At 42.4% G+C, this 15,994-nt stretch overlaps 1 protein-coding gene across 7 annotated transcripts in view; it reads right to left on the bottom strand.

The window, feature by feature from the left end:
• Positions 1-8,071: 8,071 nt before the first annotated feature.
• Positions 8,072-15,994, bottom strand: part of PKDCC (protein kinase domain containing, cytoplasmic) — a 119,358-nt gene continuing 111,435 nt past the window's right edge. For all 7 annotated transcript variants that reach the window (XM_017744889.1, XM_017744886.1, XM_017744887.1 and 4 more), the window contains 2 exons: positions 10,848-11,021; positions 8,072-9,324 (listed from right to left, as the gene is read on the bottom strand). In XM_017744889.1, coding sequence (XP_017600378.1) covers positions 9,239-9,324; positions 10,848-11,021 — 260 coding nt within the window. In that variant the 3' untranslated portion in view covers positions 8,072-9,238. The remainder of the gene's footprint in view (positions 9,325-10,847; positions 11,022-15,994) is intronic.

The raw sequence follows: 15,994 nt of genomic DNA, 5'->3' as shown, positions 1-15,994 counted from the left end.
CTGTGGACTGTACGTGCTAGTATCAAGATTCTAAGCTGAGTATTGTTTCCGACTTCCCTTGGACAGCATTTCTGGCTGACAAACAAACAAATTTTGAAAGTAATTCAAAGAGGAACAGAAACTGCTGAAAACACCAAAGGCGTGCTCCATTTGTAGATTTAATTAAGATATCATGCCAATAGAAAGTGCTTAGTCGCAGAACAGTAATTTTCTGCTGCTGTGTATGCACCAAGACTAAGCTGAAGAGCTTATTTTCAAAGTAGGAGTTACTGGTCCTGCCACAGCTGGCAAGACAAGTGATATAACACTCTTAGAAACAATGTTTGGAGATGGTTTAATAATTTAAGCTGGTGGAAATCCTGATCAGCTGCTTGACAGAGAGGAGGAGACTGTGTGAGGAAAGGTCAGGTCTGTACTTATTCTTTCCCTCAAGGTCAATTGCTGGACACTGTCAGACACTGCTGGGGTTACTGGCTCATTAGCCAGCCCCAGCAAGGCCATTTTGGAGCAGATGAAAGTTGCCTGCATGACAGACTCTTAGTGTCACCACAGCTTTGGATATCAAACTTCACGTGACCTTTTGAAACCCTGTTGCTGCTTAGTGCAGGGGAAGGAACTGGAGTTTATGTCATCTGCCCAGTTTGCTTACCTGGTACCATGCAGGACAAGTCCAACACACACCTACATGTAAACCATGAGGCAAGGCTGGGCTGTTCTCACACTGTGAAGCCATGGCCAAGAAGCTGCACTGCTCACTGTGGGTCACAGCTGGGAAAAGAACAGAATTTAGAGAGAACAGAGCAGGTGGAGCACTGTGACAGTTCCACAGGGGACCATGGTCCTCTGAGACCTGTACAGAGCCTAAACAGGTAAGGAAAGACTTTTGCAACTGGTGTGTAGGGCCAGAGGGAAAGGGAGATTTGGGATGCCATGTCCAATGCTGATCACTCCCTCGCTGGTGCATTCAGTTCAGGCTTTACAAAGCAGAAGCTTTAGGCCAACTAACATATTTTTAACAAGTAAAAGGCCAGCTAGGTTATTTTCAGTACATAAAAATGAATCACTATCTTGATTTGCAATTTCCAGGGACTATTCCTTCTGACAAATAAATAAACAGGTATGTATGCATCTAAAACAGTAAATTAATGGCCTCAGTTTGCCCAAATAAGTGCGTGTCAAATTGCAGCTAAAATATCTCTTAAGTCAGGAATTGTTTGTCCCTAAAACCTTGATGCACACAAAGCCAGAATACCTCACATCCCAGTAATTCTCCCCAGACAGGCACAGATAGGTGTTACCATGTTTGCAAATCGCATTTCTGACACTGAGCCTAACGTTCACCAGAATCAATACTGGGACTGCAACTGAAATTGGAGTCTAAACTCAGGCTCCTATTATTGTAACCTCAAAGTTTCTCTCAAATTCCTTCTTGGAAGTCATGCTTGCACTACGTAGAAAGATACTAAAATACTTCTTACATAACTGCTCAGGAAAAGCTCTACGTGGGGAATAAACTACTGAGCTGGCATTAATTTAATTTTACTCTAGTGTTCTGCAATATGGCATATTTCACATCAGCTCCACTGCGTAAGGTTCTTCTATCTATCAACTTGAAGAGACAAGTTTGACATTAAATTTATTTCTTGGATAAATTACTGGATGCTTCTGAAGTCTACACTGAAGCATGAAGTGATAGTGTCTGCTGAAGCCATCAGTTCTTATTGACAAGTCTGGTTAAATTATCAGGTTGTATGTAATTTTATTTGAGTGTAGGAAAATGAAGGTTATAGCCAAGAACTTGGTGGGGTTTTCTTTCCTGAGATGATGATTTATTCCTTTTGGCTTCAATAGCTACGGTGTCAGGCGTATTTTATATTTTTCCAACTTTGACACTTCAAACATTTGATTTCCCTTTGCAACTTCCAACCTAAAACATGTTTCCCATTATATATATTCGAGTGACTGCCTTGCACACACTGACTCATGAGGCTGGTTTTTATTTTCACAAAATATATAACCCTATTTGAATAAAATACAGATGGTGTCCAATACATTAAACACAGCAAATTTGCCATTCCCTTCTCCATCCCTTCTGTGTTCCCTTCCCCAGATTTTCTGTGGCTGTATGAAATCTTACCAGCCTCAACAGCTTTGAGAGGACATGGCAACAGAAATGTGATGCCGTTCATGTATGGTTTGCTGCAATAAACAATGTGAATTTTTTTAATTATTAGCATTTTTCTGTAGGATTCTGCATTTGGAGCTCTGCTTTAAAGCAAGCTTTGTGCCCCCTGGAAGGTACAGAACAGGCAGCTTCACATTGCCCTGTGGTAGAGTTTGAATTAAGGGCAATCAACATGGCATATGGCACCAAGGTCCCAGGTGACAGCTGGAGCAGATTCAGCTGCCTCTTACATCACCAAGCAATTTAGAAGGAAAAAAAAAAAGGCCATATACAAGTATATAGTAAATTACCTGAGTAAATTAGTAAGAACTGCTGAAATTAATTGAAGAAAAACTGTTCTGGGTTTGCTCTGAAAGCATAACTACTTTGTAGTATACACACACATAACATTTATTTGGAATACACAAGGTTTGGGGTTTTAAATAAGATTCTATCAGCATCACTAGATGGCATTGGAGGGTGCTTCATCTCATCATAAGAAAACAGTCTGTAGTAGTTTTTATTAGGAACACTAAGTTAACACAGTGAATTTATCCCAAGCAAGCTGAGGGCATGTTCTGTGGTGAGGGAATTGCAACATGAGGCAAGAACCAAGGCTGGCTGGGCAGCCTCAGCATTGCTGCAGTTTCCTTCTGTCACACACAAGGAGTCTACCATCTCTGAGCAAGAATGGGAGGACTGAAATCTGGAGAGAAATAAATTGCAAAAGGTACTGAAGGAACTGTGAACTGGTATTACAAGGGTTGGTGACTTCAGAGAGGTAAGAGTTAATCTCTCCCTGAGATGTAGGGTGAAATTCTTGGACTGCGTATTTGTTTTTCCCCCCCAGCAAATTTTACAATTATTATACAAATGGTATTTCTGTTTTTCTTACACCTTTTTTACTATACAGTCCTCATGTCCCTTTCCTATTACTTTTAGAATGAGACATGTTTGCCATCCAGTGATATTTTTGGTTGGCATCAACATCCACTTTGGAATTACTGTTAACTTTAGCCGCCGACTCTTGTCCCTTGATTGTTACTGCACAGGAGTCATGCAGAATCAACTGCACCACACCTACACTGGTTTCTGAATTGCAAGAGTATTATTATGCTCATAGAGCTCTCTTTTACTCCTACTATTTAGTAGTTGGTAAAAAGAGGCAAAGAGGAGTTTGTTCACCTATGAATACACAATTCTAGGAGCTCAATCTCTAAGAAATGGACTGTATATCAGAATAATTATAGGCCAGGGAACATATGTTGCAATATAAGACAGCAAAATGGTGATTTCTTTTCACATCTGCCACTTTGACCCATAATCCAAGTCATTAAACTTTTCAATTCTCCAGGTAGACAGTGCAGTCTGTTCAAAAATTCACTGCCTGTATGATAAAATGTGCATTATTTTTTGCCTCTGCAACATTCTTTCTGCTTAAGAGCTGTCATTGACCAAAGTTCTATAAGGAATCACAAATTAGAACCATGTACAGATGAAAACTTGACATTTAATTGAAGTGTTTCCATTCTTTAAACAGGCTTTGGGTTCATAACTCTTGGGGGTTAAAGGACAGGATGGTAAAACATTTAGAAAGAGCAGCATGCATGCTGATCAAGAGTTTGTGCCCAAGAATGAGGCAATACCTGCCAGTAAGTCATATGAGGTTTTTAACAGGTCATGAACTTGCACGAACCCAAGGTCTTGTATAAAACATTAAATACACCGTCTTCTAAAAGTGCCACTGTGCCCCTGGTCATCTATTTGTCTGACTGGCTGCTCTGCATTCCTTCTAGTCTATTTATAGAAAGCTGTAATTCATAAATACCAATTTGTACCATTATCTTCATACATGCCAGGTACTTGTATTGTTGAAAACTGGAAATTGTTCTTAGGGCATACTTGAAGTTGGCAGAAGGATGATAAACAGGAATGGCATTATTCCTATTAAACAGTGAGTGTAAATGTGCAGAATTCATATTCCCCTCCTGGCATTACTTATTAAATAATATGTCTTTAATTTTCTGCATCTTGCTAAAGCTTCCATCTAAAAGTAAGATAAGTCTTCACGTTGTCATTGTTTAAATGTCACAGGAACCTACACGTGCTCATACGGACATGTATATATGGGAAAATCAGTGTATTTTTCCTCACTTATATGGCTCAAACATTTAGGTCCAAGAGGTAGGTTCTACTGAGTTCCTCCTCCATAGATACTTTAAAATTGAACAGTCTGGTTCTGTTTTACGTGACCATTAATCAAGGATTAACTGATCTACACTGGCAAAATCAAGCTAAGTAAGATCAGATTCTGGCTTTATCATTTCAAGTAGCCACTGGATAGTTTAGTCTTCCTTCTCAGCCTCCCAGTCTTTTGCTGAATAACTGTAGTTAGCAGGGACTTTTTGTTTAAAAGCCACAATTTCCAATAAATGTGTTGTTTTCCCTCTGGCTTGACATCAAAGACAGTTTCATAATGAGGGTGGCTCCTACTGAATTATATTTCCCATCAGTTTGCAGAGAAGTGAGGCACCTATTACACAAAGGCAATTGTTGACTGTACACAACTACAAAGGGAAGAGACACTACATCTTGTTTCCTTCACATTTTTTAAATGTACCTCTTAAAAGCATCCATTCCAATCAGAAAAAAATCCCTTATACTTACTTGCAAGAGCCTTACTTGTTAAGAATTCAAATGCCAAGGCCCATGTCTGTGTTGAAGAAAGGACAGGGACTCTGCATGCCTCAGGAGCTCTAGAGGAGGGCAGCCCAACATGTCTTACTCCTGCTTAAAACACAGAGAGAGAGAAAAAATATCATTTCTTGACCAAAAAAAAAGGATTCAATGATCACATCTCAAAAAACATTAAGCATAGTATGACTGTGAAGTCTTTATATACTGCCTGCTTTCCTCAAATGTTCCTCTTCTTCTTTGAGTCCCATTTTTTTTTCTGCAGTTGATTGATGAAAACTTCAGATGAGTCTTTTCAACCTGAGTCTGTTTGACTCCTTTCAACACCATTTCACATTTTGACCAAAAGGTTAGGGATATGTTTTCCTCAAAAAAACTTGTGAACAGTCTTGCCACTCAATTTTTCCTTTTTTTTCCCCCAATAGTAGGTTGTAGTTAAGCCTTCACAGAATTTAGAGCTAAAGAATACAAGATAAGGCTCTCTCTGCTAAATTTGAACACCACTGTTCATATCATCATGGTTCATATTATTATTTCCTGCCAGGCAACATAATATGATCTCTGGATATTCACTGCCACCTTCCATATGTTTTGAATTACAAATCCTCTCAGTACAAGCTGATAAGGTGAATTTCAGAGGCAGGGACAAGATCTCCACTGTGGACCTGCCATGGTCAGGTCTTGCCCCAGGAGAGTGTCCCCTGTGGTTGCTGCACCACACACAGAATTGGCAACAGGGAGAACTGCCTTCATGCCAAGTTGCTGTCCTCCCTGCACCCCACTCTGCCATTCCCACAAATCTCACAAATCTTATGGGAAACTTGATTATGGCTGGGAGAAGGACTAAGCAAAATGCCTCAATGTAGCAGTGGGAGGCAGGGCAAATCACAAATAGTTGCACTACACTTAAACTCCTTTATCTCATGTTGAAAGAATATCTCTCTGAGATTCTTCGCCAGCATCCCACCGCCCATCCAACCCCTTTCACTCCTTATACAAACTTACCTGAGCTTCTCAGCTGGAAACAGGGCTCACTTTTTTTCAGGCTTTGTCTCATGGCAATGAATGCTCGTGGCAGTATTAGTAATTTCACCATAGATTTCTCCCAGATGTGATGTGAGCTGTGACCACCTGTTTGAAGCTGATTAAGGACACCTCAGCTTTCTACTTAAAAAGACACACTGAAGTTGGGGAGAAAGCTCTGAAAAATGAGCAGATAAAGCAGTAGGCTCAGACAAGACAGAGAAAAGTAGAAGAACACATTTTTATTTTGGTCTAAGCAAAGACAAAAGCTCTCAGCATGTCTCCCCTGCAACCCTCAGGATATCAGGCCAGAGGTGATGCTGGTCAGTGCTTGTTTCATTGCCTGGAGCCTGTTCCCAGTGGTGGGACTAGAATCACCTCCTCATCAAACCATCACGAGACAGTGGGCAGTTCTTGGAGATGCTCTGAGCCTCAGACCAGCCAGGGTGATGTGGCGCTGGACTGAGCCAAACCCTCAGCACAGCCCGTTGCAGAGCTGCAGCACCCATTGCCTCACACAGCTCTCACTTCTCCAGATGAACTCAACATCCTGTTTAGCACTTCATTTTGTACACAGGCAATTGGTTTTTCACTAAGGAAATAAGCTCTCCCTGTTCAGCGTGACACGTACATAAATACGTATACACATAGACACACGTGCATGTGCACACACGGACAGCAGCCGTTTAAAGCCCTGTGGGTGTCTTCTTTCATAGTTCTACTTTGTGGCTTGAGGAAGCCAGGAAATGTAAAAAGCAGCCAAAAAGTTAGGGATAAAAACAGATAGAAATGCCTTTTCCACAGAAAACATGAAGCAGGTCCCGGGCTGACCGGCCCAGACCTGCCAACTTGCTTTGTGTCTTTTCCTCCTCTTCCTCTTCCTCTGTGGCTTCTCAAGGGTTTCCATGCCATGAATGCCAGTCAGGCACTTTGCTGAATCAGACCCACTGCTGCAAAAATCACTTTCTCCACATAAATTCAGAATTTTAGCAGTGCTTATTACAGCTGTTAAATTCCCTTATTGTAGTATCACACCTCTCTTACTAAGATTTTAATCAGCATTTCCACTGGAAAGCCTTACTCTCAGAGTTATAAAACCTGCCTGTGTAAAGTTGATTACCACTGAAATTTAAAATCTAGCTTCTTGGCTCACAGCTATATTTCTTTCTTGCTTACTTGATCTCTGTTTGCAAAAGCTGATGTAAATTGGTTTGGCAACTTTGTTTAATTCTAGGGATAAACAATTCCTGACTTAAGAGGCAATTTTTTTCTCGTGTGCAGAAAGTGAAGGAATGAAATTATTGAAGTTACCTACTACAACATTAAAGTATTACCCTGGATGCTTTTTTTTTCTTTTAAATGTTGGCATTTTTTACATAGGAATGCAACTAAAGAATTTAAATTTAAAGAATGTTTTTAAATGCTGAGTATTTTTGGAACTGTGCAGTGCTTAATGGGAAGGAAATCACAGGAGGTTAAAGACTTTCAAGATACATACCAGCACCTCAGTGCCAACAACCCCTATCACTTCAATGAACTGTGCAGTATGTGTTGGCATGATTTATGCAGCAATTTTAAAAGAATCCGTAGTGTTTGTTTATTACCACAGTATGATTGATGGGTTCCTAAGTGCACGGCGACACAATCCGCTGAGCTATTACGGCTGGGAGTTTGATAATTTGGGAGTTACAGCCGTTAGAAGACATCACTTCAGCCAGTTGCCAGAGCCATTAGGGCATCAGTGACCTCAGAGAAACGGCAGTGAGACAAGACCCGCTGCTGGGGGTGTCACTGCTGGACCTTCTCTCCTGCACGGCCACACTGCTGCCCGGCTTCCCTGACTCGCCTGCTCTCCTTCCCTGCCCCTCCCTGGCAGCAAAAACACACCTTTGGCCCAATTTCATCAAGTCCTGCTCTCACCATTGCCCCTTCCAAGTGCTAAAAGACTGATACCAACATAATGCAAAGCACAGAGCAGCAAAGGCTGCTCAACCACTGTCTTCTAACCATGACTCACTTTGTGACGGGCAACCACAGACAAAGCCACCAAGTACTCCAGGCACCAACAGACCCATCCCTGGGAGCCACTGGAACAACTTCAGTCCTTTCTGGAAAAAATATCCCAAGTCTAAGTTTACATACAATACACTGGATTTAGGCATTTATTTGAAACGCAAACAGACAAAAATCAAGAATAAAAGAAATTTTATTTATCTTTTATTTTTATCTTTTTTACAAAAATAAACAATTTGAGAAACAAAAGCACATTTTTTCCTGACTGTACAAACTACAAAACAGTATGACATTGGTCACTTTAGCATTTACTTCATTGCTTTCACTGAAAGCAAATTCTCTAGACACACCCTGCCTTTAAGATGCATTTTGTATAGAATTAAGGCTAGCATTCATTTGACATCATTACGGTCATTTACTTCATCCACTCTAAGAATTAGCAAGCGATGCCTAAGAAAACCAAGGACCTGATGATAAAAGGTAGGAATAACTGCAAGATAGTCGTTAAATTAGTACTGTTCAGCCAGCTGGACTGCTTTGCCAGTCTGTCAAAGATGTGGCTTCCTGAACAATTCAAACTGATTCAACAAAAGTCTTAAGCACAGGCTTAATTGTAAGCATATGCTTAGGGCTATCCAGCAAAGCACTCGGCACTTGGGTAAGTCCCTGCCCTTTCAGTGGGACTATTCATATGCTTATGTGATTTGCTAGATTTACAAAATGGCTCTTTCAAATTAAAAATGAAACTTTATGATAACACTGGAAGCAAAAATGAAAATTAGTTGCAGTCTTGCAATTCTAAACATAAGCAATTCCTTCCGTTTGACAAATATGCCGGCATTGCGTATTCCATAGCTTTAACACAAACGCTGATTGTCCTCAGTAACGTTTGCTGTTCAGCAGACAAACTGATATGCTTCAGTTCCTCTGTTGTGATTGTACGTGCCCAAATAAATATCAGTGTGGAGGATACAGGCTTCCCAGAGATTCATCCCTGGACACACATGTATAGGTGAGAAATGTTATCCTGACCTTGGTTAGAAAAGCCAGAGCTGCCAGCTGATTTATAACCAAAATTATACTCTAACAGTGTATCGTCTCTTGTACTTTGCTTTGGGTTGTTCTGTTCTGTTTTGAAATCACATTTTCAAAATCTTGTTTTATTGCACATTCATCCTGGTCATGCAGGTTACTTCTTTAAAGTTTCCTTTAGCACTCTATAGATTAGAATGAGTAATAGTGCAATTATTTCTCCGGCCACAGCCGCCTTCTACCTAACAGCTGCCTATATTTATACACAAACAGCTCTTATCACTCACGTGTCAGACTGAGCCTCTTTAGGTGTCAGTCTGTCACCTTCACATATGTTATCTTGTCAGGATCAGGCACAATATGATTTGAGGCCATCTTGAAGAAAACAAGCTGCCGACCTGCATTGAATAGGAAAGGGGGGGAAGGGAAAAATATTTAGAAGTGATGAGCAAAAGGTTGCCTACCTTAAAATAGTGACATTTCAAATTCTACTTCAACCTATGCATTTTCCAGGCCATGCAAGACTGAACTCTCTCCTAACTTGAGCTGGTATAAATCTGAACAGGTTTTGCCTAAAATGACGCCAAATTTTCCCTGGTTTCAATATCTTTACTCTTACCTAATTATGGTCAAGGTACAGCTGTGCACAGCTAACACAGTAGATAAAGGAAAGGTCTGAAGATTTTAATACAAATCCCGTGTGATCTTTAAAGAAGTATTTTGAGACTCCCTCTGATAAAAACAGGATTGAGTTCAGGGCTTGCATGAAGGACATTTGTTCAATTGTACAGGAGCAGAATCATATTTGCACGCTTGAATCTTTCCAAAACTCATCAGTGCAATGTATATTAAACATGACTTTCTCTGAAACAGTTCTTGCTGATCACTTTGTAGCTCTGGGCTCTAAACAAGCTGGAACAAGGCTTCTAGTCCTCAGACAAAAAGCAGCAGCAAGTGACAACAACCTGGGTAGCATAAGACACCTGCTGCATATGTATCCAAGGCCAGTAGGGGCTGAATTTGGCAATTTCTTTGTTTGGTGTTTGTGGGAGCCACAGCACAGTTTTATCTCCCCACACTCACTGGCCTGGCACCTTATTCACATCCCTGCCTCCCAGGGCTCCTGCTGCCCCACAGAACTGCAAAATCATTGCCTTTCCTTGCAGCAGAGACCACAGAGATACACTCCATATGTACTTCTGCCTTCCCTCTCTAAACTTCAGAAAATCAAATGCTATTTGCTCCCAGCCTGCCTCTCTAGGGGGCTCCCATAACACCATTTTCTTTAAAAGTAAACGGGATGCCTCAACCACTGAGCAAATTTCTGAGCTGCAGAAATTCAAGTGCTCATGCATCAGGCATTATATGGCAAAGGGAATGACAAATAAGACTACAAATATTGCTACTAAGTCCCATTTGCTTCTAATACTGTAACCTGAGATAGGAGCTGCTGCGCCAGAATAAATACTTTTTTAGTATATTAATTAACTTCAATATTTCAACTACAGATAGGCTGACATGATGACATAGCCACTGGTTAGCCATAGGCAAGGTTAACAGGAATTATTTTTTTCTTGGTTCCATGGAAGTGCCTGTTCACACCTCCCAGAAGCATAAAAATGAAAAAAAAAACCATTTCAGACCCTGTGGTTTGGTAACCTGGGGTCCACGTGCTTAGCTCTGTAGTGGCAGCCCCTGTGAGCTGTCTGTAGGCTTCTGCTCCCCTGACAGCTGGCAAAGAGAAGCCTCACCAAAAAAGAAGCTGCATCAGCTGAACCTTCAAAAACTACTTCACTTCTAGATGCTACTGGTGGCTCCCACAGCTCAGCACAACACACTCCCCAAGCTGTATTAAAACACTTAGAGCAGCCAGAACAGGTGACTCCGTTGCTGCTTCCTCTCCACAGCATCCAGGACCTACCTGTCCAAGTCGTCTGGTTAGTTAGGACAAAAGCTTTGCACTGGGAGTAGCTGTCACAGATCTCGATGGCTTCGTTGACATCGAACACAGAGAGGAGGCAGCCCTTGTGGTGGTAAGATGGCCAGCATCTGTAGTTCTCATCAGGAATAAAGGCTTCAGGCACCCGTCTGTACTCTGCAAATCAGAGCAAAGCAATGGTTTGAAAGCTCCAGTAAACTGGTTGTTTTTAACAGGCAAGGTTTATTAGAACAGCTTAGGAGCAGGATATATGATGGAAAAGCTGACGGGTTAGACTGTACCAGCCCTGGTTTACTCTCTAACGTGTTTATAGCTCTGCACCTTACTTTCCTTTTCCTTTCCTCCTTTCTTCTTCTCACCTTTTTCTGCAGAAAGCGTCTGTAAATAAACAGTCTGTGCACAAAACCCCTTCCCCTTCCCCACTGCGGAGGCAAGGCTTTGGTTTTATTAGGAGTTTTACAGGAAGAATGTCCCATTGAATAAACAGCATCCACTTGAATGAACTGACTCACTGTCCTACTTCTCAACAGTGAGCAGGATTGTCGGGGTGAGACCTGACCAGGCGTTCCCAGCCCTCCCTCTCCCTCAGAAGAGCATGCTATTTTTCTCTAGCTCCTTTAGAGAAGGAAGAAAAGACAGGCTTTTAATTAAGCAAACTTTTTTTGCTTGCTAAGATTAGGACAAAAGAGGAGTCGCTTGATGGGCCTCTGAAGAGAAGGGGGGGAAAAAAGTAGCGGGAGGGTGTCAGCGTGGTCCTCGCCCAGCGCCCCCGCGCTGCCCCGCCGACTGCTCCTCTCCCTTGGCTGCCGTTCAGTCTCACTTGCCTTTATGAGCTGCCTCTTGTTCTCTGTTCACAGCTCCTCTCACTTTCCCAGCCACTAACGGGGGTTTCTCTAATGAATGCATCAGCAAATTCAACTGATCATTTATAAACATTTCTATTTAGCCTCCAGACGCACAAATTAATGGTTCCCTCCTGTCTCTCCTCCCCACGTCCTATTCAAAAAACTAAATACATTCTATATTTCTTCTAATTGTATCTATTATGGAAACCAGAGCTGCCTGTCCTGACTCACAGCCTATTCTTAAGTCACTTTGGTTCAGGCATTTTCTGCTTGGCTCTGCTGATTCAGCCTGCTAATATTTCAAACAGCACATTGTAGGAACACCACCAAGTCAAAGGCAAGCGTGTCTGCTACTCCAAACTGTCAGTATTTCAACTGGGAAAAGAAATGCACGTTCACAAGTGCTGGTTCTCAGCACACAGTCTGAAATAGTGGGAAACAAATGTAGTAAATGCATTCTATTTTAAGCCTTAGCTCATTAAAAGTTTCATAAGAAACATTCCCAAACAAGAAGCAAAATCAGAGCTGATCATGGTCCCAGTTAAATCAAAAGCAAAAAAGTTTTCTTAATTCAGGAAATGCAGATTCATGCACAAGAAGAAAAAAAAAATCAAAATGTAGTTCCGCATTATGACTGGTCATTTCTCCATCAAAAATATTTATGCATTTCTTCTGAAGAGAAGTCAGAGCATAAATCAAAGTGCTGGATAGGTTGAAGTCCCTTTTTCCCCAGTTTCTGTATCAACAGTAGTGTAACAATAATTGAATGTAACAGAATATTCTCTTATCTCCACATGGCAACTGCTGAGTATTGATTTGTAGCTCACAGCCTAGATCAGTAAAATGATGTGCACAAATTAAAAGCAAAAAAAAAAAAATCAATTCCCTGTAGTTAGCACCATATGTAATCATTCATATCAGCATACATGCCATGATGACTGGACATAAAATGTGATTATCCACAGCTCCTCTTTGCACACTCACACTGCACTGTGCCAAGGCCCACGCCACAGAGGGCATTCACAGAAGGATGGTCCTTGCTGCGGCAGCAGGAGATGAAGCTTCTGCCTGATTCTCCACGTCAGCGTGTCCTGGCCCTTCTCGAGGGCACTCTGAGAGTCAGATGGGCTCCACGCTGGGGCTGGGAGGAAGCTGCAGCATCCCTCAGCACACCGTCACAGCACTGAGCCTCATGTCATGTCAAGTATTTTACTTCAAGCAAGGGAGAAGCCCAACTTGAAGACCCTTATTTTGAATTATCATCCAATATTTAAATTCCTCTGAGCACAGATGTGCTTCTTAATAGGCCTATAGCAGTTCCCTTCTCCTCAGCACTGCTCCCGGTACAGCTGTCAGGGGTTAGGCTCTCGGCTGACATACGAAGACTTCAAAAGAGCAGCAGTGATTTACATGACCTGAGGCTCTGTCAGAGGTAGGAGATAAAGTTCTCCCTTTCCATCAACTTTTTCAAGGTGACCAAGCCTGGTAAATCATCTGGGCAGCTCAGACACATTAATCAACTGGGCCAGCAGTAACTGCGATGGGAATGGCAAGGTCCTGGTTTGAGTGTGCGAGTGAGGATGGAAACAGCCATGCCAGGGTGGTCTCACCAAGCAGAACAGCCCTATGGCTGTCCCTTCTCTCCTCGCTGCTCCCTGCCAGTTCCTACACGAGGGAAAGCCACAACCATCTCCAACGGGAACAGGTAACAGGTACATGGCAGTGTGACACACAAGCAAAGAGCACTTTCCTTTGGCTGGGACATCACTGAGCACCACACAGGTGAAAACACTGCAGTCTAACTGAGAGCACACAGTCACATGGGCTCCACAGGGGCAGCTTCTGGCAGGGCCTCCAACTGGCACGGGCCATGGATACCTGCAGGCTGGGGAACTGAGCCTACACTGCCCGCAGGGAGGGGAGTGGGATGCAGTGAGGGGGAAAAGCAGGAAGGCAGCTCCTCTTCCCCCTTGCATGGCAAGCAGCAGTGATGGCTGCCTGGGAGTGCCTTCCCTTAGGAGCATCCCAATGGGAAGGCAGCCACGAGGAGTAGGGAGAGGGACACGTGATGGCCCAGCACCCTGGTTCCTGCTCCCACACCAGCCAGGTACTCCTGCTTGCCCTGGGAAGCCAACATGGGATCTCCTCTTAAACTGTTACACTCAGAACTGCTCAGAAACTCATTGCAACACCAACCAAGTGGTGGTCTAAGCAAACTGCATTTCTTTTCAAAATTCACTCCATCTCCAGCAGAGCAAGGCAGCTGCCTTGCAAATTTGCATAGTAAAGGCAAGTGTCCCTGGAATCTCTTGCTTGCATAGTGTCAATTTAGGGAGCTTGCACTTTAGCCCTTACTTGTAAGAGTTGTGAAGAAATGCACTTCTCTCACATGAACTAGAAGGACCCTCCTGAAGGATGCTCCTCCATTGAGATGTGTCCCAGCAATGACATTAGGTCCAGCCCTCAGGAGAGCTGGGCTTCCCTTACACCTTTAAATGATCACCTTGAACACCACAGGGAAGTTACTCAATTAAGCAGTACCCCAATGGCTTAAAGACAGCTCCAGCTCAAGTTTTTGTCCTGCCAAGACCTGAAACGTGCTTAAATGGAGTCCTTGGAATTTGAAGGCTCACAGCAGTAAATCACATCATAAAAAGGTCAAAGTTCTGGTCCATTTCCAGACTAATGGTGTTTAAAACCAATAAATGCTTGCCTAATACTATAAATGCAGCCATAAATTTACACTTCTGCGTACATACACATAGCTTGACAGAGAGTACATAAAGTCTATCAAGGTAATGGCAAGGAATACATCAGAGAAATGCAAGGCATTCCTACTGGTATCAGCAGAAAAAGAATCCTTTCCTCCATCTACTAATTTTGTGAGGATTGAAGCAAATAAATGCAATGCTGTAAGCCTGATCTTGATGTCATTTACAATGCATTTACTCCAGTTTAACACACAGGAGGTAATACAGGAGCTCACAATTACACAGATAAATCCTACTACAAAGTATTTTTTCTTGTAAACATTTTGGAACTTCAAGATATCTTGCTATGCTGAATCCGGGCAATCCTCAGAAGTTGTGTTTTGTGATAGTTTTTCTATTTCTACAATATTTTTTGCAAGGTTGTTCTGATCAATCAAAACATGCTGCTTTGACCAGGTCAAAATCTTAGAAGCTCCTTAGCATGTTAGCCACATCCCCATGACGGCCACAGTGATCCTGAAACCAAGATCACTTACTTGTTGTGACAAGTAAGAGAGGCATCTTTAATAGAAATCTGCAGCATCACTGAGCAGTGCAACAGCTATAAAAGAAAGCCAATGCTTTAAATTCTTATTCTAATTTTTTTTCCATCAAAAACCACCTGCATTGTCCCAAAGCCGAGTACAATCTATAAACATACTCATTTTCACTGTACTAGACTGAATCATATAAAGAGCTGCACAAGTATATAATAAACTATGTGAAACCGCCTGTGGTTTCCCCCTTTTAGCCTGTCTGAATCACCCTAAATCTGACTTTAATCAGTCCTAATGACCGTTTCTTTCAGCCACAGCAGCCAGACTGCATTTTTACTACCAACTACAGCTACTTGTTGGAGATTTGCCCAGTTCTCTTATCACCTGCCAATACACTGTGGGTCAATGACAGAGAAGAAGCCACGTCCATCCTTGAGAGAAAAATCATGTTGCTCCTTTTTCTCCCTCCTTTTTTCCCCTAGTCTCAAGAGGAACACTGGCAGTCGACTCTGGAATTGCTTTTGCTTTGCTTGTGAGTAAGCAGAAAAAGCCTGATCTTGCCAATATCAGCAAGAAGTGGTACTGAGCAGTGTTTTTCTCTACAAACAGTCCCCTCCAATGCCCAGGGAGCTTTTGGAGAACAGTATTGGATCCAAAATAGACAATAATACACTGATGTTTTTAGTACGCTTCATTTTATGCTGAACTTTTCCTCATGTTCCAGTACCTCACATTCAAACATGCTTCTGACAACAGGCCCTGCAAAGCACCCTGCACAGTTTGCTACGGAAAGCGACTTTTTGGTATGCCTGAGGAAACGTGAGGGCAGGCCTATCCCGCAGGCCTCTACTTTCAATCAGTCCTGACACATCCCAACTGTTTGGAAAGACAGGCCGGCCTGGCAGGACACAGCTTTGCCATCAGAGCAGGAGATGGCCCTGCTCCTTTGGGGAGTGCTTCCATCCTCTGGCAGTTTCCTGCGCATGGGCTGGGAGCGAGGCGAGCCTTGTCTCTTTTTATGCACTTCCATTGTGCTG

The sequence above is a fragment of the Corvus brachyrhynchos genome, unplaced genomic scaffold (genome assembly GCF_000691975.1).
Source record: "Corvus brachyrhynchos isolate BGI_N302 unplaced genomic scaffold, ASM69197v1 scaffold258, whole genome shotgun sequence".
NCBI lineage: Eukaryota > Metazoa > Chordata > Aves > Passeriformes > Corvidae > Corvus > Corvus brachyrhynchos.
This window is presented reverse-complemented; position numbering and strand designations above follow the sequence as displayed.